A 27100-nucleotide genomic window follows, 5' to 3' on the forward strand; every position below is an offset into this window, starting at 1 on the left:
TCTATCATGATCATTCAGTGCTATATTAAAAAGAAAAACAATAAAACAGCATTCCGTTAGCCGAGATTATAAAATCTCCATGTCTTTCGAGAAAATGCAGCAGCAATTGCACGTTCTCTTCGTAGGAACTGCTGCGGAAGGGACTGCAGGAGACTGAGTTAGGCGACCTTGTGGTCGCTTGTAATTTCGTAAACCTAAGACTGCGTCACATAGCATTACCATTACCGTAAGTTGGAGGCAGATGACAACAGCAGGTAGGTAAATGGAAATTGAGAACTGTTGGGGAGAATGCAGTAGAGTTAGGATTTAAAAAACAAACAACGAAAACGCCACTATTGCATTTATTGGCAAAAATAAAAATAGCGTTTTCATTGTGTGAAAATTTCAGAGCGTTTGTATCTCTGTGAAAGGCTTGTCATTCCTTTGGAACTCAGAAATGTAATCTTTAAAGACTTCTTTGATATACATTGATAGTAATGAAAGTTTTATTCCTATTGAACTTGTTTGATAGTATCTAGCAAACTCAATTTACTTTTCCTTTTAACTTTCATTTAGCGTTTAGTATCTGAGGGAGGCCATTATTTCCAGATGAAAAGAAGAAACAAATCCTGTGAGTTGCTTATTTAAAGGAAAAAGGGGAGAAATTCCTATTCTTTCAAATTCTGTCACAGCTGTTACTTTTTTTTTTTCTTTTTTTTGAGAAAGTATATATTTTAATCCTTGAAATTGTCAATATTCTCCATATCATCCATACCAAAATAAAAACATTCCGAAGTAGTTTTCGGCTCAAGAAAAACTCAATTAATGGTAAATATTATAATTATTTTTATTAGTCATATGTCCATTTTAAGACTGTGTTTTATTTGTCTAAGTGAGAAAGTCTGAGAATTCATAGATGGCTCCTTGTCAAAATGTGCCTGTTGAAATTTGACTGATATTCCCCAAGGTGAGCGGGTGAAGATGTCGGGTCATTTATAATGTCATCTGGGCCAACTGTTGAGATTCATTGTCAGAAGATATTCGCTGAGTGTGTCATAGAGAAGAACTTTTCTTTTTTTTGGTGAAGTGAAATCAAATCATAGGTTCTTTTTTTATTTTATTTTATTTTTATTTTTTTATTGTACTTCAGGTGAAGGTTTACAGAACAAATAGTTTCTCATTAAACAGTAGTACACATATTGTTTTATGACATTGGTTAACAACCCCACGACATGTCAACCCTCTCCCTTCTCGACCTTTTTTTTTTTCCTTTGGTGAAAATATACATAGCCAAAGATACACCATTTCAAAAATTTCTACATGCACAGTTCAGTGACATCAACTACGCTCTTCCAGTTGTGTTGCTATTCTCACTTTAGGTGAAGGTTTATAGAACAAAATAGTTTCTCATTAAACAGTACACGTTGCCCTATGACAATGGTTAACAACCTCACAACACATCAACACTGTCCTTACTCAACCTTGGGTTCCCTATCACCAGCTTTCCTGCCCCTTTCTGCCTTCTAGCCCTTGTCTATAGAGAAGAACATTTGTTAGCAAAAAAATCTATTTGATTATGAGAAGATTATCATGATAAGAATACACAGACATACACAGTAGCCATTTGAATAGCATAGACTAGCCACTGGTAACACCAAGTGCTTCTTTCAGTGAATACTTGTCTTTTAAGAATGACTCTAAGAAAACAAGGCAATTCAACATGTTTAGCTTTTCTCCAAAATAGAAAGAAAACAGATACTGGATGTGTTTTCAACCATTTGGATATAAATTGGGACTTTCTGCTCTATTTTTAACTTAGTAAAATCAGACATAATTACAGTAACTCCTCATCTCATTTTTGAGAACAAGAAGTACCTCTATTCCAAAATGACATTGATTCGTTACTTATGTCCAAATAATTAAATAACTGACAGATTAATCAGTGGAACACAGAATACATTCAGTGAGAGCACTTGAACAATTCAGAATGGTGGTGTAATTACACAGACATGCCTGATGCTTCTTGGCAGAGCCCAATTTACATATGAATTTCTAAAGGGTAACAGTCTTTGATAAGTTGCTTTAAGGTCCACATACAAAGAAAACCTGTATCAGAAAAGATGTATGTATCAGAAACACTCAGCATGGTATAATATGTCTTTGAAAGGTCTTGTCCATCCCCATCACTTGACCTAATACTTACATGTTACTGCCACATCTAAATCTCTAGCTCAGGCCTCTCTTGAACTCTGTCTGCTATCACCTTCCTGTGGCCAATTTTCACTGAGTGCCCTGCGAGTGTGTAGAATGCTGTGTTGGATGCCAACGCCAAGTGCCTCATTCTCCCCCAGAGTTCCCTGTTAGGATGAATAGCAGGCACTGGCATGTACCCTGGCTCCCACAGCCTCATTCTTTCATTTTCCTACGCCCTGCATCCAAACAGTCACGAAGTCTTTTCAGTTCTTCCTCTTAAATAGTTGGTTGATTTCCAGTTCATCCACATTGCGATTAACTTCTTTAGTTAAGATGCTCATCCTCATTAGGAAACGATCCTCCAGCAGCTCGTGTCCTCCTGTTATGTCCTCTGAACCTTTCACAAGTTATTTGCAGTTAATTTGTTTGGAAATTTGTTTTCGTGTCTGACTTCCCACTGACTTTGATTTTTTTGTTCACTCTTTTATTCCTAGCACCTAACATAGAGTAGGAGCCCTGGTGGCGAAGTGGTTAAGAGCTTGGCTGCTAACCAGAAGGTTGGCAGTCCAAATCCACCAGCCGCTCCTTGGAAACCCTACGGGGCAGTTCTCCTTTGTACTGTAAGGTCACTATGAGTCCGAACTGACTCAGCGGCACCTAACAACAGCAAAACAACATGTAGTAGTGACTCAGTGCATACTTGTTTGGATGGATGGGCAGATAGACAGACAGACATATACCTGACCATCATAGCCTTCTTAGTGGCACCTTTGCCTTTAGTTTCACCCTAGTCCCAGTTCTTCCCTTCCCTCAGATAACGTACTCTTCATACTATTTCTAGTGTGCTTGCTAGTATGTAAAATCCAGTAATGCCACTGTCCCCCAGGACATAAAGAGAAAGAGAACTAGCACAGAATTCTAGAAGGTCTCAGTCCTTTGAGGATAAAGTTGAGCCTCTTGGAGGTGACATCCAAGAGCCTTCTTGACTGTCTTCCTGCCTGACTTTTCAGCCTCGTTGCCCCCCTGTGGTCCCACATAGGCATTCTACATTCTATCTGTACTAGGTGCAGCCCCTTAAACGCACCAGGGACTTCAGCACTTTTGTCCCTTTGCGTGCACTGTTGCTTCTCCGCAAATGCCCTTTCTTGTTTTGTCCATGCCAACTCTTTTTGCTGTTTACTCTTTAATTGTGAAGCCTTCCTGGTCCCAATCAGGCATACTTGGAGCCTCTTCCGTGTCCCTTTAGCACTTCAGCTGACAGTACCTACTTCTCTGTTTACTTATTTGTCTTTGTCCTCAGTAGACTGTGGGTGCCTCTAGGGCAGGGACTGTGACTTTTTTTTTTTTTAATATTTGCCCAGAGTCTATCACAAGGCCTGACATTTTAGAGATAGTAAATATGTGGAGGATGGATAACTCTGCCTTTATTAATACCAGCTAATTTCTGTGTCACATTGTTAAGTCACATAGCACTTTTAAGCATACATAATGAAATAAAATTGAGCATCTTAAGCCAATTTTAGCAAAGATAACTTGGCTTATTTGGTGAGCTAATAAATATGTAAGAAAATACAGTTTAATTTATTATTCTGAGAGGTAGCAGACTTGGTTTCCAGTTCCCCTTTTGTCCTTATCACCATTGACTGCTATTGTGTTCTGAAGGAAATCGTTCTCCCTTTCTGCGCCTTAGTTTCTTTATCTGCAAAATGGGGCTGATAATGCCTTACGCACCAGGTCAGCTGGTTAGACCATGTGATATCCTTAAGTTCTTTTCCAACTTGAAAATCCTGTAATGGGGTGAATATTGTCTGTCAAAACTTACTTGATTTACACTACGGGACTGAAAAGAGAGTCAGAGAATAAGCAATGCGGACGTGTTAAAGGGGAGAAACAAGCTAAAAGTGAGTGGCTGTGAATGTTTTGAAATTTAAAACAGTTTAAAAAAATTTTTTTAAGTGAGATTTTTTCCCCCCTAAATGCAGACTTGCTATCATTCCATCCCTTAAGATGTATAAACTAAAATTGTCTGAGGAATTCTAATTATTTTCTAACTTAGTCAGTTATGGCTGCATCAGCCATCTGGTCATAGGAAGTGTTTTGCCATTCATTAATATCCCTTGATATCTTAATGTTGTGTAATCATTCTGAGCTTCTGAGGCTGAGCCGATGAGTTACTCACCTTTAAGCATGAGTATGGTGGATCATTCAAGACGAAGTCGTACAAGTTTAGCAAAATAGGAAAGCTCTTTTCTTCAGCAAGCACTTGACTTGTCCCGATTATCCGGCTATGAGATGTTTGCTAGGTAGCGTGTGGAGTTGGCCTCACGTTACCCCGTGTGGTGGGATGATGTCTACTTTGGAGAGGCAGGGGAGGGCCATGGAGGGAAGGGCTTTTGAGGCCTGTGCTGTGCTTCAGTGCACATTTTTAAATGAGGAAATGGAGGCTCCCTGAAGCTGTCGTAAACAGCTACAAAGTAGCAAAGTCAAGTACGTCGGACTCTAAAACTCGTGTGCTTTTTGCTCCAGTGCTTCTGGTCAGGATTTCCAAGGGGTCTGGTCTGAGCCTCTGCATGTTTGAAATGTTCTGTGAGGGGTTTTGATGTACATAACCAGTGGAGCACCACAGTACTGATGCACTTCACTTACATCGTTGTTCACAATCCTCACAACAGCTCTGTCAGGTGCTGTCCTCGTCTGGAAAGGAGGACAGATTGTCAGGAAGCTGCAGAAAAATAAGGGAACCCATTCCATACTGTCCAACCATTTCCATGGATGAAAAGTGGCTGAACCAAGATTTGATCCCAGGTTCCTAACATCTTGTCTACAGCTTTCATTTCTAACATTCTAACTTGTGTAGTGATATGGGCTAGCAGACATAAAGCGATAAGTAAGCAAGGAAAGAGTACAAGAACCAGAGCTAGGAACACAGTCGTAAGTGTCAGTCAGGGCACAACTGTTCATGGACTTTTTTCCCAAACTGATGGCCTCATCTGGTATATCTCACTGATTGAAGAAGAGCCTGCACATCCTTGATGTAAAACCATCAACTCCAGTCTAAGGCCAAAAGTTACTGCTGTAATTTTTTGTATGTTTGGAAGGATGATACCCGAGACAGTTTTCACTTGAAACAATCACAAAATTGCAGGACAATATACCACTAATTGTTTTAATCTTATACTTTTTTCTTTTCTTTCCTAACTGAGTCATCACAGAAAAACACTGTAGTCTTCAACTGTATTAAGTTAATGGAAGAAAAGGCAGCTGCCATTTATTGGGCATTTACTGTGTGCAAAGTATTACTGTGCTGAATACTTTTCCTGTATTATCTCACCCTCCCTTCCACCCTGTGAGGTAAACATTACGATCTCTTGACAGTTAAGACTCAGGAAGGATAGATAACTAATTTCCCTCATGTCATATTTCTAGTAAGTAGTAAAACCCGTGTGCCCTTTCTTCCCTTCTAGCACTTTTCTAACCACTTTGCATGCATCGGTAGAACAACACCATAAGGAAGGTACTTTTTCAGTCACACGGCCGATTAGGGTAGAGCTAGAACTTAAAGCTAGCAGTCTGCCTCCACACGCATGTTCTTAACCACACCAGTGCTGCCACGACCATTTCGTCTAATTCAAAACCATGTTTGCAGACAGAGAAACTGACAGATAAATGGGAAAAATTATTTACCGTCATTTCCTCAGACATAAAGGGTGTTACAGAAAACGCAGAGCAAGTAGTTCGTGGTTGTATCAATGTAGCAACTACCATAACTGCTCATAGGACATCTGCCATTGGTTACTTAATCAGGGTTTAAAGAGTCAGAGAGTTTTGAACAGGAGCATAGATCTAAACCTTGTGTTCTACGAGCAGGCATGCCTTCTTTGCCTGTTCTCTAGCACTATGGTTCTTTAAGGCTATGTAAGGTGAAAATTGTCTTGAAGAAAAATACTACTACTACAGTGAAACCTGTGAGAGCTAGAACTCAGCGTGACTGCCTTGTTTTTCCAGGTCTCACAAGTTTTCGGCCTTTGATGGGGTGCAGTCTTACCACTTTTCTATCACCCTCTGTTAGTAGAAAATACAGTATTTGAGTTTTCCTTCTCCAACAGGTTTGTTCCTTACAAGCTTCCAGCTTTAGCAGGTTTTCCTGTCCGTAATATGGTAACGTCATCTGTAACGTGGGAATACAGGGGCCAACACTTCCTCCTCTGCACTGAAAATTAACTCTTCTGAATCTTGATGACTGGCAACGTCCATGAAGGGCTTTAGGGAAAGCGAAATATATCTCAAAAGTGTAGATGCAATTTTTTACTGTAGATTTTGTGTAAAGAGTTTCATGAAGTCACGCTCCTCCTCAGTCTTTTGAGAAAACTAGAACTCTCCTGAAACTTTAATCATGGGACGAGGTTTAGAGATTCTAGCAGAGATGTGGGGTATACTGGCGGCAGATTTTCCCAGGGCAGTGACTACTGGCTTAAGTTTTTGACAGTTATAACTAATATCTCAACTGCTTCAATTAGCTTGTTTTCCATAGTGAGAAATATAATTAAAACAGAGTACAGATTGTGAAAAGGTTGTTTATGAAAATGCGTTTTACATGTGAATTGAAAAGCCTAGGGACACCTTTTTATTTTAGATAAAAAGGTGAAGGTTCTGTAATGTTTTATGTCCATTTTACCTGAAGCAAGGGTACAAGTGGTTTGCAATTTACTTGAAATATCTATCAGAAATCTCACAAGTCAATCTTTTTCTTAAATTGCTTGAATGATTGACCTATTTTAGAAATGTAAAATGTTAGGAAATAATTCCAAATTTTAAATTTATGAATATGGAGGGTTTTCTTTTTTATCCAGGGAGTGGCTCTGGGCTCTGAAATGACAAGGGCACTAAATCACAGAGAGCCCGTTTGCCTACATAGGTAGGCTTGCCCATCTAGGGTAGCTGAGCAGTGATGCTTCTGTTTGAACTCACGGTGACCACTGGGGCTGAGGGTGGGAGGAGAACTTGAGAGCCACTGAATTGGTCCTCTGATATAATGGATTTCCTACCAGAACCCACCATCTTGGTTTTATTGTTTTCTTACAACATTCAACCACATTTGTGTAATTCAGTTCTTGTCTTCAAGTAGGTCAGAGTCTAGGAAGGAACACAGTTATTACCCTCACTTTGAATCCTTTGATAACCCCTGTATGTTTTAGGTCGTCATTCTCTATTATTCTGATTCATGTGTATCTGTCCTTGTTAGAGTGATGTCATCACTCCTTTACTTACTGTTTTCCACTACATTTCAAGGTCCTGATGGGAGGGGCCTGTCGTATGGTACATAGTCAGTGTACTAGATACAGAAAAAAACCCAAAATTGCCATTGAGTTATATACATATTATTTAGTGAAGACATAATGGGAAGACTAACTGATGGGTGGAACATGGAAGGGCTTTCTAGAGGAGACAACATTTAAAGCAAACGGGAAGGAACAGTAGTAGCACACAGAGGACTTGCTGGAAGGGTTTTCCATGCTCCATGTGACATTCAAAGGCATAGACACAGGGAAGGTCTTGGTATACTGCAGGGACAGCCAGAAGGGTTTTTGTATTGTTGATGATATTTATTACTGTCTTTTTATTTTTAATCTATTCTGTTTGTGTTACTCTACTTTGGAACCGATATGGACACTTGAAAGAAACTTTAGGGATTTTGCTGTTGTTGCTGGGTGCTGTCGAGTCAATTTTCAACTCAGCAATCCAGTGTGATAGATTAGAACTACTCCTGTAGGGTTTCTAAGGAGCAGGTGGTGAATTCCACCCACCTACCCTTTGGTTAGCAGCTGGGCTCTTAACCACTATGCCAGTTAAGCCCCTAGACACTACTATATGAAAAGGATAATATTCTAATACTATTCACCTGACCAAACGACCGAAGTGAAAAAGGTAATTTCAAGTGTTGGCTGGGATGAGTTGCGACAGGAACTCACGTACGCTGCTGTGGAAATGTAAATTGGCACAACCCCTGGAAGACCGTGTGGCACCATCTCCCTGAGTGGAGTACACGCCTCCCCTAAGACCCAGCCTTCTACTACTTGGTAGCTGCTCAGTGGACATGCCTGCACAGACGCACCCAAAGACTTATACAAGAATGTCATCAGAGTTGGAAGTTGAACCTAGTCAGCAGACTCCGAAGGCTGATATGAACACACTGAATTAGTCTATAAGGGCAATAATATATTCCTTCCGGCTATGAAACCAACAGCTTGGGCTGTGACTTAATTGTTGGATAAATAACATTTTATTTAAATGATTGAGAGAAGGATTCTTACCTGCTATTAATATTATTTTTCTCCGTCACTGTAAAATAAGTCGGTTATGGGATGATATGCCCATGGTCATTGGTGACACTCGTAGGTGATAGTACGTTGACAAGCAGAGTGTCTGTCACTCAGAACCACAGCAAACGTTTCTGAAAAGACTGTTAACTAGTCAACCTGTTTTATAAACTCAAAATAATCATTATAACACTAAGTTCAAGCAAGCTTTTAACTGAATTATGTGTGAATTTTTTAATATATTTTGAAATAAGCAGATGTCACCCTGAAGCGTTACATAGCACAATTATCTCCATTTAAAAGGACTCAAAACCGAAACAGTATTTTTAAAATCACTGTATTTCGTAAATTCTTCTGTCTGTTAAAAATGGTTTTTCCTAGGCCTAAATGTTATGCTCGATTTTCCTTGTGACAGAAATAGAATTAAATAGGTCATGCTGTTTCCTTTATCCTGACAAATCTCTTCTTTTCAAAGTGAGACTTCTTTGGTATTTGGCCATATGTTGGTCCGGGTTTTATAGGTTGCGAGTAGCAAATGAAGACTCTACCTTGTGTTGGAACGTATCTCCCCTCACTGCAGCCCTGGCATCCACCCAGAGGCCAGGTCACACTGTCACTTATTCCATTCCGACACTTTTCCGTATCAAAAGATCACACTCCGAAGTGTAGCTTGATGGAGAAGCAAGCCCTTTTCATGAGGCAGCAGTGTGTATTAATATACACGCATTTCTTACCCGTGTTTGTTCATTATTTTAATAGTGTTGTTCCGACTTTTAGAAATAAAATAGAATTCCAAAGGGAACTTTTTTCCTGGATGCAGGGAACATAAGACTGATATTTGATGTTTGGCAAAAAAGAACCCAGCTGAGGTCTCTTTCTAAAAATGTACACTGTTTTTAGTAAGTGTTGCATTCTATAATAGTTCCTCAATTTGCATACATTTTCCGTCATTTGATCATTAAAACCAACCAAACCCGTTGCCGTCAAGTCAGTTCCTTCTCATAGCGACCCTATAGGACGCAGTAGAACTGCTGCACGGAGTCTGCAAGGAGCAGCTGGTGGATTCGAAGTGCTGACCTTTTGGTTAGCACCTGAATGCTTAACTACTGCGCCACCAGGGTGCCATTTGTTCCTTAGTTAGTTCTTTTAACATACATTACTCCATGCCTCTTATGTACCAGACTTCGGAAATATAAAAGTGTGTAAGACCCAGTCCTTACCCTTATGGACTCCAGGGGCCCGTGGGAGAAAAAGGAGACAAAGGAATAAGCGCAGGTTCAGAGTGTGTGCCAGTCATCACAGAAGCGCAGACCAGGGAGTGAGATTCCGCCTGCAGGCTCCAGAGTCAGTTGACCTAAGAGGTGGTATCATCACGTGCACAGGAGTTACAGTGCGAAACCGCGAAGCTTCTTCAGGGCACTTCACAGGTTTCTGAAGCCTCAGTGCAAAGCAGAAGCCTAGGCCCTGTCCCCTGTAAGTTCCTAAGGGCGAGTCTGTGAAAGGCATAGGAGTTTGTTCTCTATCTTGTGGGAACCAGGAGTGAGGAGGGGAGAGTGTAAATTTTTAAGCAGGAAGGCAACACATTCAGATTTGCATTCGAGGGGGGTAACCCTGGCTACAAAGTGGAGGACAGTTTAGATTAGGAAGCCAGGGAGACCCCTGAAGATACTATAGTAGCCCAGTTGAGAAATTTTGAAAGATTCTAAAACAGTCACATTGGGGGTGGAGAGGAAGGGATGGATATAGGAGAGAAGTAGGAGATAAAAAGTAAATAAATAAGGATTTATTGGTCAGTTGGAATGACGGTGGGATGACAGAGAAGAGGGCTTTGAAGCCGTTGAGACAGGAGTGTCTCCAGAGATTTGTGTAGACTGATGAATTGTTACCATTTTATTAGCTATGTGTATGTCCAGTACTGCCTCACTCACAGGTACAGGGCCCTGTGTAAAAAGTATAAGGAAGGGCATAAGACATCTTTGTAGTGCATTTCAACACGTGAGGGAGCCCTGTGGCCCTTCTTCCAGAGGAAGTTCAGTGGGTGCTTAAATAAATGCTTTTATAATGCCCACTTTCCTCACTTTAAGGAGCCCTGGTGGCGCCATGGTTAAGCACTCGGCTGCTAACCAAAAAGATCAGCAGCTAAAGATGTTGCTGTCTGCTTCCGTACAGATTACAACCTCGGAAACACTATGGGGCAGCTTTACCCTGTCCTCTGTGCTGCGGCTGCTGACCAAAAAGTCGGCAGTTTGAATCCACCCAGAGCTTCTTGGAAACTCTATGGTGCAGTTCTCCTCCATCCTATAGGGTTGCTGTGAGTCAGAATCGACTCGATGGCAATGGGTTTTTTCACTTACAGGGTGACTATGAGTTGGTATCAACAGGACGAGAATGAGCTCCTCACTTTTGGTCATCTAGAGGTTCTGGAGATACAGATTAGCTAAGGAAAGGAGCAGGTGAGAAGAGTACTTGGAAGAGGGATATGGCATGTGTTTCTTCTGGAGGCGTTCAGTCCAGTGATCTAATAAACATGTATTGAGTGCTCACTGTGTTCCAGACACAATCATTGCTTTGTGACTGGCATAAAAGAATCAGTAAGACAATCTGCGTTCAGAATGTGGTAGGTGAGGCAAAAATACCCAAGTGATTTCCATACAGCACTGTAACAGGGGCATATGTATTTGGTAGACTGGCAGCATGAAATGGTGGATGACAGGCTCTGTAATTGTGGGCCTGAGGAGGTACAATGGATGAGGAGACCTGTTGGAGCTTTATCTTGAAAAATTGACTAGGCAGAGAGAGCAGGCGCAGAGACTTGTAGAAAAAAGCAAGTGAGCTAGGAGTAATTGTATTTGAGGCACAGGCATGTGGTGAAAATTGAGGCTGACATGTAGGCTGGGGCAACCTCACAAAGGAAAATTCCTTCAGGAGAAAATATAGAAATGTGAGAAATTGCATAAAGACAGATTTGAAGTGTGGAGAAAATCTTTCAACATTCCTGAGCGATGCCAGCAGTGAAATAAGTTCCCCAACCCAGGTTCTGGCAAGTTTTTTTAAGCACAGATTCTAAGCTTAAGTGGTTGATTGAACTAAATGGGGACCTTGAACATTAACCTATTCTAGATTTTATGGTTTAACTCAATTATATTTTAAATCGTAGCAAATAATATATTTTCAGTTTTTTAAAATTCCTACTTTAGCCTCAGAAAAATCTAAAAATGAGTTAGATAATTTAAAATTATGTAAGAAAGATGAGCATTTGTTGGAAACCAGTTGAAGACACTAGAGGACAGGAAAGAAGGGGAGGACTGCTAAACCAGCAGGTGGCGCTGTCCTCAGACAAGCCCCCGTGTCCAGAGGCGCTCATCAAGCTCTGCTACCCGCTGCCCCTTCTCATTTTCATCATTTTGCTGAGTCATTTACTGGTTTACCCCACGCCCCGCCATTGTTCTCCACCAATGACCTCATCTCCTACCTTGCAGTAAAAATAGCAGATGATCAACAAGAATTCCCTCTACTCTCTTGCCTAGAAACTTGTAAACTTACTTGCAGTCACCCCCAGCTTTACCTCCTCTTCCGCATGGTCTTCTTTGTGCTTTATATTTTTCAAGTGTTGTCCACTGAACGAATAGTATTTGTTATAATGGGAGGGAGGGCAAAATATCACCTATGGCCAAATTCAACTGTGAAATCATCATGAAAAAAAGCTTGTTAGAAATGCAAACAGTATCTTTTAAAATCTTCAGTGTAAAAATAAGGAGCCAATCATTCAATGACCTAAACAATTAGAAAATTGAATTACATTGCTAGCATTATAATGTCTGACAGAATAGTTGAAGGAAAATGAGTGATATATCTGTAGGGTTAAAATAGTGTATTACTTAAATTTTGAATTATTATAATTCTAGTCATTTATAATTTTGATTCTTTGAATAAACACAAATAGAATTCTTCACTTAAAGAAGTCCTATTTGTTTTTTATGGATAGTCATCTTTTTTCTTTTTCAGGATTTTTGACACTAATTTTTAGAGAAGTTTAGGTTTACAGAAAAATTATGCAGAAAGTACAGAGTTTCCATATACTTATCCCCCTGCATACTGTTTCTATTGTTATTAATACCTTACATTTCTGTGGCACATTTGTTACAATTGTTGAGCCATTATTATGATGATAAGTTCTTTATCTCTTTCTGATTACAAGAGTTTCTCTTAGTCTTGGACCTTGGACAGTTTGGTTATGATGTGTCTGGGTGTGCATTTATTAGAGTTTATCCTACTTAGAGTTCCTTGAGCTTTGTGAGCGTGTAGATTCGTGTCTTTAATCAGAGTTTGGAAGATTTTTGCCATTATTTCATCAAACATTCTTTCTTCCTCTCACTTTCTTCTCTTCTTTTGCAAATCTCATTGTACATGTTGGTATCTTGATGGTGTCTCACAGGTTCTGGGACTCTGTTCATTTTTCTTCATTCTTTTTTCTTACTGTTCTCAGACTAGATAATCTTTATTGACCTATCTTCCAGTTTGCTGATTCTTGATTTGGCCTGCTCAAATATGCTGTTGAGCCTGTCTAGTGATTTTTTTTTTTTTTAATTTCCATCATTGCACTATTCAGTTCCACAATTTCTGTTTGGCTCTTTTTTTATCGTTTCTGTTTCTTTATGATATTGTGTATTTGGTATGACTTCATTCCTTTACTTCCTTTTGGTTCTGTAGAAATACTTTTACTTCTTTAGCTCTTTAAACGTATTTTAAAAAGCTGATTTAACATCTTTTTCTAGTAAGTCCAGCATCTGGGCTTCCTTGGGGACAGTTTATTTATTTATTTTCTCTCTGTTCTTTTTTTTTATGGTACAAGTGGCTACTGAAGTTTCTACTAAGTTAACTCAGTGGTCAGCTAATAATTCTACAGATTTTCTTAAATTCCTAGAGTCAATAAATCTCTCAGTCTTCATCAAAGAACACTGTATGTGTTTTGGGGCACACCTTTAACACTCAACCAGGCAGTTGACAACTTACCTTAGCTTTTACTTGCCACTAGGGTACAGCCTCAAGGTCAGGGACAATTGAAAGTCTTTCCTGGCCATATACACAGCCCCACATGTGTACGTGGCCTACTAGATACCCAGGAGTATGTCAGAGTTCTTGCCCCAATGGATATCTCATTCCCCTGTTGTTTTTTTTTTTGTTTATAAGCTTTTTAATTGGCCTATTGTTTGCCCAGTTTTTATCTACCACCTCAAGCAGCTGTGATCATACACAATTGCCTCTAATTGGTTATTTTTTGTCAGGAATTTCCCTTTTTTTTTTTTTTTTTTGCCTCTAATTGTTTTTGACAGATACCTTGATGGAAAGGCTTTTCATACTAGGCAAGCCCTAAGTCACATCAAAAACGTTCTCTGGGAATGAGGTTTTGAAGGAACTCCGACCCCATTCTGCCTCTGTGGTGGCTGCCAGTCTCCTAGTTTTCAATGTGACTGCATGCTGTTGGTGTTCAAGGCTACCATAGAGCTGGGAGATTGTGGATGGGAATAGGAAAGTTAAAATATCATGAAGTGCACTATTTTTACCAAGATTCAGCCATTTTTCTTGAGTATATGCTCCCTGGATCACTGTAAGCCTTTGGTTAATTTCCAGAGTTCTGAAAATTTTGATTCTGACAGTTTTTGCCAGTTTTCTTGTAGCTTTAATGGAGAGATTTTTCAGAGGTTCTTATTCCGCCATTTTCACTGATGTCATGCCTATATTTTTGTTTACACTATAATTAGTGATATAGTTAAGTGCTTGCAGAATTAATGAAGAGTTACTAAAACATAGAATGCTTCTTTCTTTCCAGAAACTTCTCTGACTTTTTGTACTTCTGTCGTATTGTAGGACTATGATGATGGATATGGTACTGCTTATGATGAACAGAGTTATGATTCCTATGATAACAGCTATAGCACGCCAGCCCAAAGGTAAGGGTCGTTCTTCGTTATCAGACTTCATCACAGACACCTGTGTCCTACCGCGTTTCTGTAATATCCAGTTGGGGTACTTTGACCTATTTTATGTTTTGTTTGTTTTAACTGTAGAAGCATTATCTGTCCTACCAACTAGCGTGGGTTAAAAAACAACAACAACAACAACGACATTGCCATCGAGTTGATTCTAACTCATAGTGACCCTGTAAGAGAGAGTAGAACTGCCCCATAGGGTTTCCAAGGCTGTGATCTTTAACAGACGCGGACTGCCGCATCTTTCTCCCGTGGAGCAGCTGGTGGATTTGAACTGCTGACTTCTCAGCAGCTGAGTGCTTAACCACTGCACTACCAGGGCATGTGTTAGCCCACCAGAATTTCCTGGAATGTTAAAGGGATCAGGCTTTAGAAATGAAAATTGGAATTTTATTTATTCTAAAAATCTGACCTAAGTGTTCAGTATATTCTCAAGAGGAGCAAAGACCACCAAGTCTGTGACTCTTTGATTCCTAGAGCCACAAAGCGCATCACAACACAGAAAGTCCTGTATCATCAGTACCTATGGAAGAGAGAACCAGAAGTTTTGTTTCGAATTTATAGAACATTTCAATTTCTCAGTAGCAGAACTTCAAATTCCTATTTGTGAATAATGAGCGAGTTCTGCTTCATTTCTAAACGATGATTTATTCAGAAACAATAAGTGTTATCAGAGGCAAAACAGAGCTTTCTGTCCACCGCTTGTGATAATACAGCTTGATCTTTGTTGATACGTGAAATCAGTGTTTATTCTGTTCAGAGAATTTTCCTAAATGCCTAGGAACCTCTAGCTTTATATTTCATATTCTAAGTGGAAGACAACGATAGACATACACAAAACAAAACATTGGCCTTGGAGTGATTATGGAGCACAGGTCAGTACAGACGGTGCGTTTGTTTTGATGAAGCATAAATGCACCTTCCCTGAACTTACACAGCGCTGGTCAGGCTTTGAACAGATGGGTCACTTGTTTATTAACGTTGGTACTGAAGTGGACAGGGCTATAAAAACAGTTTTCTTTTCTGTTCACATCAAAAAAGAATTTTTTCTTACGTACAGCAATCAGACAGCCTTCCAAATGTGGCTATGAAATGGCCTTTTCTAGTGGAAACCTTGTGCATCATGCTTGTGTCCTTTAATGTGGTGGAGGGAGAGGTGCTCCTCACGCTGACTGAGCCCAGTACTTGGCATATAGTGGATATGGGACAAGACTTAATTACATGTTGTGTCTTACAGAACAACTTTACAAAGTATGTGGCGCTTCCCCCCGTTTTGTAGCTGAGAATCAGGAGCCCCAGAACTGAAGATTAAGTAGTTTGCCAAAAAATCACACAGTAAGGAAAAAAAAAAGATAAAATTCCAAACCAGATCTTCAAACTCTAAGATTTGTACTCTTTATCAGTAATTAAATTCTTCTCTGATTTTGTTTAAAAAGCGTAAATGTCCACAAATATCTTGATTTTCCGTCTAAATAGTCTGGCAAAAGCAAGTCTTCCGCCAGCACAGCGTTTGCTGGGTGTGTACTGTTTCCGGCGCGGTTTCATCACGTTTTCTAAGGCCTGCAGTGTGAGTCTTGTGGACACTTCACCCCTAACGGGGACCGTGTAGGGCAGTGCTGTCACTGTAGACGAGGAGACTGAGTAACAGATGCTGGCGCGCCCTGCATGTATCTCGGTCCTGCTCTTCGGTAGATTCTGTCCCCACATCCATTATGGTATTCGGTGTGTTGGACTTTCACATGCAGGGATATTTCATTGCTTGTACTGTATGAATGGTTTATGAATAATTTGACAAAGCAGTTATACAGCCAGATGGACTACAGTGATGTTTACAGTTTCATTCATTCTGTAGAGTCAAGAGAAGGCACCTAATATTTATTAGTACCTGCTATGTTCCATGCGGAGCCCTGGTGGAGCAGTGGTTAAGAACTCAGCTACTAACCAAAAGGTTGGCAGTTCAAATCCACCAGCCGTTTCTTGGAAACCCTGTGGGGCAGTTCTACTCTGTCCTGTAAGGTCACTATGAGTTGGAATCAACTCCACGGCTACAGGTGTGTGTGTGTGTGTGTGTGTGTTCCAGGCACCATGCCAGTGCATTATAGATCTGATTTTTGTTCATCTTCACAGACACTGGTGTAATTCTATGCAGTAAATATAATCATCTCCAGTTAATAAATACAGAAACTGAGACATAGCTTTATAATGAAGCATGCACACAATATAAGATGATTATCCAGATCTTGTATTTTGTATATTTGGTATGAAGAACCAAATTTAAAGCGTTTACCTGCTAACTGCTATGATCTGTAAAGCTGTGGTAATACAGTAATATGATTGATCTCAGGCATTCACTTCTTTGGTGGTTTATTTAACAAACATTGGTTAAATGTCCACTTTGTGCTCCACACTGTGTTTGATGCTGGGAATACAAAGATAATTAAGACAGAGACCTTACTCCTGGAAAGCTCATAGACTGGGAGACAAATATAAATATTTAAATGCAATGCAATATCGTAATCATTATGAGAAGTCTGAGGAAAAAAAATCACCGTTTCCAGAAGACCAAAACCCTATCCAAACCCGTTGCCTTCGAGTCAGTTCCAACTCACAGCGACCCCATAGGACAGAGTACAACTGCTCCGTAGGGTTTCCAAGGCTGTAATCTTTACGGAAGCGGACTGCCACATCATTCTCCTGTGGAGTGGCTAGTGTGTTTGAACCACCAACCTTTTGGTTAGCAGCCGAGCACTTAACCACTGCACCACCCAGACTCCTTATTTCCGGAAGAAGACAATGCTAAATAGGTTGGGAACATTGGCGACATTTCACTGAGAAAGAGACTGTTAGCTGTGATTTGAGGGGTAAGTAGGAGTCGCCAGCAGGCAAACAGGAAGGGATTTCACACAGTGTGGATAGCAAGGCTGAGGGACACAGGGAGGGGGAGGGCATCTCACACAGCATGGATAGCAAGGCTGAGGGACACAGGGAAGGCATCTCACACAGCGTGGATAGCAAGGCTGAGGGACACAGAGGGGCATCTCACACAGAGTGGATAGCAAGGCTGAGGGACACAGGGAGGGGGAGGGCATCTCACACAGCGTGGATAGCAAGGCTGAGGGACACAGAGGGGCATCTCACACAGAGTGGATAGCAAGGCTGAGGGACAAACAGGGATGGCATCTCACACAGTGTGGATAGCAAGGCTCAGGGACAAACAGGGATGGCATCTCACACAACGTGGATAGCAAGGCTCAGGGACACAGAGGGGCATCTCACGCAGCGTGGATAGCAAGGCTGAGGGACACGGCAGGCATCTCACACAGCGTGGATAGCAAGGCTGAGGGACACAGAGGGGCATCTCACACAGAGTGGATAGCAAGGCTGAGGGACACAGGGAGGGCATCTCACACAGCGTGGATAGGAAGGCTGAGGGACTAACAGGGAGGGCATCTCACACAGTGTGGTTAGCAAGGCTGAGGAATACAGGGAGGGCATCTCACCGAGTGTGGATAGCAAGGCTGAGAGGCTTGGAACTCTGAGTTTTCTTCAGGAGCTACAGATGTCTCTGTAGAGTGTGAGATGCCAGCAATGGTGAGAGAGAAGATGAGCCGTGTTCCTCTGCAAGGAGGTGAGGCTTGGTACTGTGGGCAGCAGTATAGAGCCACTGAAGAGTTACGTGTGAGGGAATGATGTGTTTGGACTTGAATTTAGAGAAATTAATTAGATGTCGGCATACAGGCTGGATTGGCAGATGGTGAGCCTCAAGGAAGGGACCAAGTAAGAGGCTGGTGCATTATAAGTTATAAGCCTTTAAATGTTAGGACAGACTTCTGAATGAAGCATCATGCATGACAGTCAGCCTGCCATCTTTGAAGTGATCTTTGCAGTGCTACACGTGGTCTTACCTGGAGGACCAGAGAGAATTGTCCGAGGAGGGCACGCTGACAATTGCAGAAGTCACTGTTTGTTTGGTACTCTGCTCATTTAATCCTCATAACCTATGAAATGAACATTAGCCCCTTTTAAAGAAAAAATTGTAATGGACCACAACTACCACGCCATCTACCAGACTGAGTCCAGTACAACCAGATGTTGCCCGGCTACCACCACCGACTGCTCTGACAGGGATCACCATAGAGGGTCCCAGACAGAGCTAGAGAAAAATGTAGAACAAAATTCTCACTCATGAAAAACAGACCAGACTTACTGGCCTGACAGAGACTGGAGAAACCCCGAGAGTATGGCCCCCAGACGCCCTTTCAGCTCAATAATGAAGTCACTAGAAGGGACAGTGTTGACATGTCGTGAGGTTGTTAACCATTGTCATAAAACAATATGTGTACTAACTGTTTAATGAGAAACTATTTGTTCTGTAAACCTTCATCTAAAGTACAATTAAAAAAAAAAAAAGAAGAAAAAATTGTGGTTCAGAGAAATTGTGTAACTTGCCTAAGGTCACACAGCTTACAAGTGAAGGAGCCAAACTTTGAAGGCAGTCTTAACTGTAAGCACATGTCTTTTTCACCACAGCACTCTCAGGCCTAACTAAGGAGCCACTCTAATGAAAATTGAAATGGAGCAGCAATATTATGGAGTGTGATGAGGAAATGGTGTTAGGCACATATTGTAACATTGGTCTGAGCACAATACTGTATGTCTGGGAATTAGTAATCTAGTATAAACGAGTTGTTGTTGTTGTTAGGAGCCATTGAGTCTGTTTTCAACTCCTAGCAACCCCATGTGACAGAGTAGAATTGCCCCATAGAGTTTTCTAGGCTGTGATCTTTAAGGAAGCCGATTACCAGCTCTTTCTTCTGTGGAACCTCTTGGTGTGTTCAAACCTCCAACCTTTCAGTTAGCAGCCAGACACTTAACTGTTGTGTTACCAGGGCTCCATAAGCCCATCAGGATAGCAAATTTTCAAATCATCCCCAGTGTCAAATAATGGATGTTAACAAGGAAAACTTCATCCCCATGATACTCAGTTATGGAGTCTTTACTATGTGTTCAGCACTGTGCCATGCACTTTACATTAATCCTCTCTCTCCTCTCAGCGTCTCCTCTGGTATCACTAAATTCAAGTCTAAACACATCATTCCCTTGCGGAAAGGGTCAGCAAAGTTAAATAGCTTGTCCAACCTGGGAAGGCCAAGCAGCAGTACAGGCCCGTGGTGGCCCAAAAGACTTCTCTCATGCTCTGCTCCCCTGCCTTTCCACTCTCCTTTTCTCATGGTTTTGCTATCAGTTGTGGAACCACATCACTAGGGTTTCCCACATACAACGTCCAAAACTTAATACTTTGTGATACTTCTGATTCCTCAGGAATTATGCTTCAGTCTAACCAGGTGTTTTGCCTTCTTAGACTCTGACTACCCCAGTCAACATGAGGCCATCTGTGCCACGTACTGATGTGACAGCCGGACGACAGAACTTTGTTTCTCCCATTCTGGGTCCTTTCGTCAAATAGCATTCATTGCCTCTGCTCTCGGGGAGCACACGTTCATAACATTTCACTAATAGACGTAAAACTTGACGTTTGTAATCTCAAATGTCAGGATTTTGACACTTCGGGTTCCATATAATTAATGTCCTACTTCAGTAATTCTCTCAATCAACCTTTGAAAGTAAATTCTGTGGTGTAGTTGTGGATCAGTGTTAGAGCAGAGTTCTCTACTCGATGTCCTTCGAGAGTACGAACCTCTTCTGCGGTTGCTTTCTGAGACCCCATACGGTAGTGAAGGAGCGTGAGGAGGGTAACACTGAGCTCCAGTACGGTGGCCGCCGGCACACGTGGCTGGTGAGCCCTTGGAGTTGTGGGTAATGCAAACAGATGTGCCGGGAGTGCAGACTACACACTAGATTTCAGAGACTTGGTATGGAAAAAAAAAAAAAAAATGAATGTGAAATAAATACATTATTAAAAGTTATTTCACCTGTTTCTTTTCACTTTTTTAAAAAATATGGCTACTAGAAAAATTTAAATTACAAACGTGGCTCGCATTTTGTTTCTGTTGGACTGCGCCGAGTTACAGGATTCTGGCTGTGTCTGTCCCTGGCACCTGAGCACAGTGGCCTCCTGGGTAAGGTGCACACACCTGCAGGGGCGAGCAGGGCAACCCGCTAGATGCAGAAGGAAACGGAGAACACGTCAGCTTACCCTTTGTTTTTAGTCTCATCTTCTTTAGTTTACATTTTGTGTGTTTTATATTGTATGTAAGGTATATTAGTATTGTCACACACACGACCTGGAAATATATTGTGGTGGTGGTTGTGTGCTGTCAGACTGATTCCAACTCATAACAACCCTGTCGGTCAGAGTAGAACTGACCCATAGGGTTTCCAAAGCTGTAATTTTTAGGGGAGCAGATCACTAGGGCTTTTCTCCCTCAAGGTAGCTGGTGGGTTTGAACTGCCAACCTTTCGGTTCGCAGCCGAGGCCTTAACCATTGCGCCACTAGGGCTCCTATATTTTGGTTGCATGCTCAGAAACACTTTTCTTTCTGGTTCAGATGTTTTATCAGAAATGTTCGGAGGCTTATGCTGTAGTGGTTAAGAGTGTTACGCCTATGTTCAGATCCCAACTCTAACATTTACTGACTGTGTGACTGTACAAGTTATTTCAAGTCTCTAAAGTTCAGTTTGTAAAATCTGTAACTTTTAGTTTCTACTTTCCTGGGTCCTCCTGAAGGTTACAAGAGGGCATGAAACCTCGCTGTCTGTGCACACTGTGTAGGGAGGTACTCCCTCCACTCTCGGCTTTAGCTTCTTTGCTCTCAGGGCTAAATGAGATAACTTACAGAGGGGCCTTAGCACACATGTGCACTCTGGTACACCCTAGTTCCCCCTCTCCTTACAGAACCTGATGATACTTCTGCGTCTCATTTCACACAGGACGGGCTAAGAGAAGCAGGTACAGGTAGACTGGAAGGGCAATGCGAGGGGATGCTTTATAGCGAGAAGGAAGAGAAAGATGGATTCCTTTGCAAAGGGCTTCTCCCCACGTGGATGCTCTGCAGTGATGGGCCACTTGAAAACAAGACAGAACAAGAACAGCAGAGGCTATGACCAGCCATTTTACTGCTGTGTGGAGAGTTCTTCTCAGTAATGGCTTCTAAACCTCATAAGCCATAAACATTTCATGACACTAGATTTGTTGCAGAAACAAGTTTCTCTTAGGTTTTACAGAGTAGAAATTTTTTTCTCTAACTTTTCAAATACATTGTATTCAAATTAGAATACAAGTGAGGATCCCTACAGAGAGATTGAAAATCCAGTATAGTTCAGCTACATTTACCCATTGATTTTTTTGTAAAGACCACCATAACGCTAATATTGAAGTATAAAACAAAGGCATTGTTTGTCCAACTTCTCGCATTTAATGAGTAACAAGCTATCAATACAATTAACTGTAAAGAAAAATATGAACTCTGCTTTACAATATTGGAATTTCCTTGGTATACATTGGCTCAAAATTAGTTTTTGTTTTCTTCCTGTGGATATTAAAAAAAAAAACCCCATTGCTGTGGAGTCGATTCTGACTTCTGAATAGCTATCATGAATGAAAAAGACCAGAACCCCAATGGCCCCACCCACAGAGAGGGCCCCTGCCTTAAGTGACTTGAACTTTCCCAGGTCTCAGGGGTCTGATTCCCAGAAGCCCCTTGTAAATATATCAGTTTCACTCTAAACGAATGAATTCACATTTGGTATCTTATTTATAATCCTAATAACAGTTGCAATATTTTAGTCTGTGTTTCTAAATCATTGTAAATTCTCCAAAGAAATATTTGGTTCCTGAAGTGATCAGCAGTTGGAATCTACCAGGCGCTCCTTGGAAACCCTATGGGGCAGTTCTGCTCTGTCCTATAGGATGGCTATGAGTCAGAATCAACTCAGTGGCAGTGGGTTTGGTTTTGGTTTTGGTTTGGTAGTGATCAGAAAGTCAGTAGAACAAAAAGGGCTCCAAAAAGTGCTAATAACCCCTTGAGAGTATGTGGATGACTGTGTAATAAAATGGAGCCCTGGTGGCGCAGTGGTTAAGAGGTATGGCTGCTAACCAAAAGGTTAGCAGTTTGAATCCACCAGCTGCTCCTTAGAAACCCTATGGGGCATTCTGCTCTGTCCTGTAGGGTCGCTGTGAGTCGGAATCAACTCAACGGCAACAGGTTTTTTGGTATAATAAAATTATTTCATTTCTGGATGGGTTTAATACTGTTATATTACAATCCCACAGCTCTTTGTGGTTTAGATGGTACTTTGAAGTAGATATTTCATTTTTTCCTTTAAAATTTCCTGTTTTTTTTATGAAAACACTAAATTACTAAAAAAGGAATTAGAAAATACAGTTGCCACTTTTGGAAAACCTGTTAAGTCTAGCACTCAGCTGCAATAGCAACAGTCTTTATGGGAGGAGATTGCCAGGTCTTTTCTCCAGCAGAGCAGCTGTGGGTTTGAACCGTGGACTTTTCAGTTAGCAGCCCAGCGCTTTAACCACATGGTACGTTTTTGCATATAAGAAAGATATGCATAGAGTTGTTTAGCAGCTCGCCCAAGACACACAGCTGAAAAGTACTTGAGCCTAGGTTTTTGTCTGACTTTAAAAACAGCTAAGAAAATGTTTAAAAATTATAAAATCATCAACTTGTGACAAAACAACACTTAAAGCCCTTTTATCCAAATAGGCATAGGAGCCCGGTTGGCACAGTGGTTAAAGCGCTCGACGGCTAATCGAAAGATTGGCGGTTCAAAAACACCAGCAGGTCTGCGTGAGAAAGTTGTGACAGTCTGCTTCCGTAAAGATTTTAACCTAGGAAACCCTATAGGGCAGCTCTGCTCTGTCCTGTAGGGTCACTATGAGTCAGAATCAGCTCCACGGCAGTGGGTATCCAAAGGGGCAGAGTGATAGAAGCTGCCAGACCCCTCTGGGCGTGTTATCGAATGGCAAACGCAAGGGAAGTCACAGACTAAACGTAATGTTGCCCTGTGCCCTGCTGTCTGGTTTGACGTGGCTGCCGCCGGTAGTTCCGGTGTTCCGTGTCCGGTAATGTCTTCTGCAGAGCTCACCTGTGACATCTGAAAATAATCGGGAATTTTCTCTTTGGAAAATATGCCTCATTGCTTCATTTAAGATGTAACCATTTAAGCATCAGTAAACCTATCTTTTGGAAAGTATTGCTTTGTTGTAACAGGGTTTGGCTGTGTAGAGTTTTTCAAAGCAGTAACATTTTGGTTTGATTAGTAAATTGATTAACCATACCTTGCGTTACAGTGTTCTTCTACTAAACTTGACACCTACCTAGCCTGTATTGAAAATAAGCTAAGTTTTGTAGTTTCGTCAGGAAATTCCTTAGAATTAAGCTAATAAAGAAATTTTTTTTTCATGATTCTTTAAGTTAAACTTTGAAGGAATCAAGCATCCATTGGGTACTTACCAAGTATTAGTTACTCGGTTAGGTGCTGTCACACCTGTTATTTCATTTCATTCTCCCAAGAACTTCTGTAAGTTTGCTAATCCTTAATGTTACAAATAAGGAAACTGATGCTCTGAAAATTTGAGCAACTTGACCAAAGTCACATAGCTGATAAATGACAGCCAGGCCACATACCTAGTTCTCTTTAAGATCAAGACTATGTTTTGTGTTTTGTTTTGTTTTTTTGCTTAACTTGAAAGCAACTAGTAAGAAAAATGTTTCCCTACAAATGTAAAGAATTCCGGCTCCTGTACTCACCATGTGGAATCCTCATGCATGATCTCCACAGGTGCATAGAAACACAGTCGCAGGGCAAAAGCATGCTAGCGGTAATACATCAGTTGTCACTGTCAGTTCACTCTTTAATGTTTTCGAGAATACACGAGATTTATCACGGAGGAATTGTAGAATAATGGCAGTATGTGGAAACAGAGTCCAGCAGGGAGATGTACTACATCATTTGGATTTAGCGCTGCCATCTGCTTAATAGTGTTGAGAAGACTAGAGCGGTACTTGTGATCAGCCATTCATAGCGGGGACAGATGCTGCAGAGAATGAACAGGCCAGGGAAAGAGCTTCGTTCCTAAAATGTAGATTATGTGACAGGGTTGCTAAAAAGCAGATATGTTGGTCATCAAATTTCCATTTTATTAACTTTTTTCTGTTCCCATTTTTTTTTTTAATTTTGTGATTGTTGAGAATATATATAGCAAAACATACACCAATTCAGCCATTTTTATATGTACAGTTCAGTGACACTGATTATATTCTTCAAGTTGTGCAAACATTCTCACCCTCCTTTTCTGAGTTGTTCTTCCCCCACTAACATAAACTCACTGCCCCCTGAGGTTCCTGTCTCATCTTCTGAGTTGCTGTTGCCCATTTGATCCCATACAGATAGTTCTTAAAAGAGCATAATGCTCAAGGCAGACATGTTTTACTAGTTAAACTAGACTATTGTTTGGTTTTAAGAGGACTTCAGAGGATATTTTTGGTTTAAGGTTTAAAGATTATCTCAGGGCAATAGTTTCAGGGATTTATCCAGCCCCCATGGCGCCGGAAGGTTTGCAGCCCATGAGAATCAGACTCTCGTTTTATATCTTCACTGTAAAATGTTTAAGTGTGTAAGACGATCTGCTCAGTGATCCCCATGTATTCTTTCTCATTTAAAAGTTACTTTTATTGATTTTTAAAAGTATTTTCCTAACAAATCTTGCATATATAACCTATTTTGAGTTAAAGAGGATATAATTTTTGTATCATTCCTGATTCTTTAAAATGAAGTGGCATAATGTAATAAAACGACTTTGGGCTATAAAGTCACTCAAATTTGGGTTTGAATCCCAGCTTCATGGCTTCCTTAGATGTGTGATTTTGGCCAGTTTACTTAACTTTGAGTCTCTTTTCTCATCTGTAAAATGATGGTAATATTTGACTTCTAAGATTGTGATTACAATAGACGTAATGTCCATAGTAGATGTTTAATAAATGGAATCTGCTGTGGTAGAACGTACTGTGTGCCACACACTGTTCCAAACGTTTTACAGCCTTACAAAGGTACGTCCTGTTATTATCCCATTTTATAGATGAGGAAATTGAGGCACAGAGAAGCCACGGAACTTCCTCCACATTCCTGGAGAGTAATGCTAGCTAGCGCTGCTGCACTGCCCCTCTCTGTAACTGCTTGATGAGTGCACGTAGAAACCACTGCCGTCTCCTCTGAGGAGGATTGCAGTCAGTAAGACCCCAGCTGGTAACAAAGGTGAAGAAAATGTTACATGCCTTTTTGGTGCCCTGTTTGTGAAATAGGTTGCTGAAGGCCTTATTTAATTTAGATTGTTTAGAGTTCAAAAAACTTTTGGAAGCGTAGACTTGAGGTGAAAGCTGGAAGTTGCTAGTTGAAGGATAGTTTGCAGTAGAAAATGTCAGTGCTTGAGTTTCTCAGAATCTGTTCACCTCATTTATTGGGCTCACACTTTAGAAACTGAAATAATTCAAATAGGGCATGGGTTGTATTTTACCCTTTATTTGTCATCACGTAAGGACACATTCCTTTTGGAAAGTAATTTATAATTGTGCTTCAAGAGCCTTGAAAATGTTTCTACCCTTTGACCCAATATTTGCACAGTAAGTGCCTGAACTTAAAACAGGGAGTGCTTGACAGTGTAAATATATTTAAGAGACTTTTTAAAATGAGTAAACAATCTCTGGCGGACTTCAGGGAAGGAGACGTATAGATGATAAATCTGTAGTTTCTCAAATAATCTGCTGGGTAGATTGTGATGTCATTACTTAAAATGAGTAATAAAATTTGGGAAAATAGGTCCATTTGGGGGCATGTTGCATTTGGGGTGTCATAGAATTGTAATGATTAAAATAATTAATGTGGAAATATGTTGCATACCAATAAGTCACTGTAGAGACGGTTGTTGCACTATACAAATGGTGGGTCTTGCTATTATTATCGTTGTTGTTACTGTTAGTTGGCCTTGAGTGGGCTCCCACTCATGATGACTATGTGTAACAGAAGGAAGCGTGGCCTGTTCTTGCGCCATCTTCAGGATCGTGTGTTGGAGTCCATTGTTGTGACCATTGTGCCAGTCCATGTTTTTGAGTTTCCTTCATTTTCGCTGACCCTCTGCCTTACCAACTATGATGCCCTTTTCAAACGATTGGTCTTTCCCAGTGACACGTCCAAAGGAAGCGAGTTGAAGTCTCTTCAGTACTCGCTCGCTTCTAAGGAACATTCTGGTTGTATTTCTTGCAAGACCGATTTGATCATTTTTTGGCAGTCCATGGTATATTCAGTGTTCTTTACCAACACCCCAGTTTGAATGTAGGAGTTCATCTCTCTTCCTTTTTCACTGTTAATATTCCTTCCCAATTTTTCTCAGCAAGTCCAGAATATATGTGTTAGATTCGTACCCCAATTTCTTTAAGTAAGGTATGATTTTATTTTTAGTATTCTTTTTTTATATCAGTACACAGTATTTTTACATAGTTAACCTACTAGAAATTAGGCTAGGGTAATCAATCCCAGAAATATATTTGTGATAAACAAAGTAGACTGATAACATTATACCATCGGAGTCAGACAGATCCGATGTCACTAACTGCTTCTCCACTTCCTGGCTACGGAGAGGATCTTTCA

At 40.8% G+C, this 27100-nt stretch overlaps 1 protein-coding gene across 1 annotated transcript in view; it reads left to right on the top strand.

The window, feature by feature from the left end:
* Positions 1-27100, top strand: part of KHDRBS3 (KH RNA binding domain containing, signal transduction associated 3) — a 186126-nt gene that overhangs the window by 124672 nt on the left and 34354 nt on the right. The window contains exon 7 of the mRNA XM_004373022.1: positions 14358-14440. Coding sequence (XP_004373079.1) covers positions 14358-14440 — 83 coding nt within the window. The remainder of the gene's footprint in view (positions 1-14357; positions 14441-27100) is intronic.

Source organism: Trichechus manatus, unplaced genomic scaffold, assembly GCF_000243295.1.
Source record: "Trichechus manatus latirostris isolate Lorelei unplaced genomic scaffold, TriManLat1.0 scaffold00022, whole genome shotgun sequence".
Lineage (NCBI taxonomy): Eukaryota > Metazoa > Chordata > Mammalia > Sirenia > Trichechidae > Trichechus > Trichechus manatus.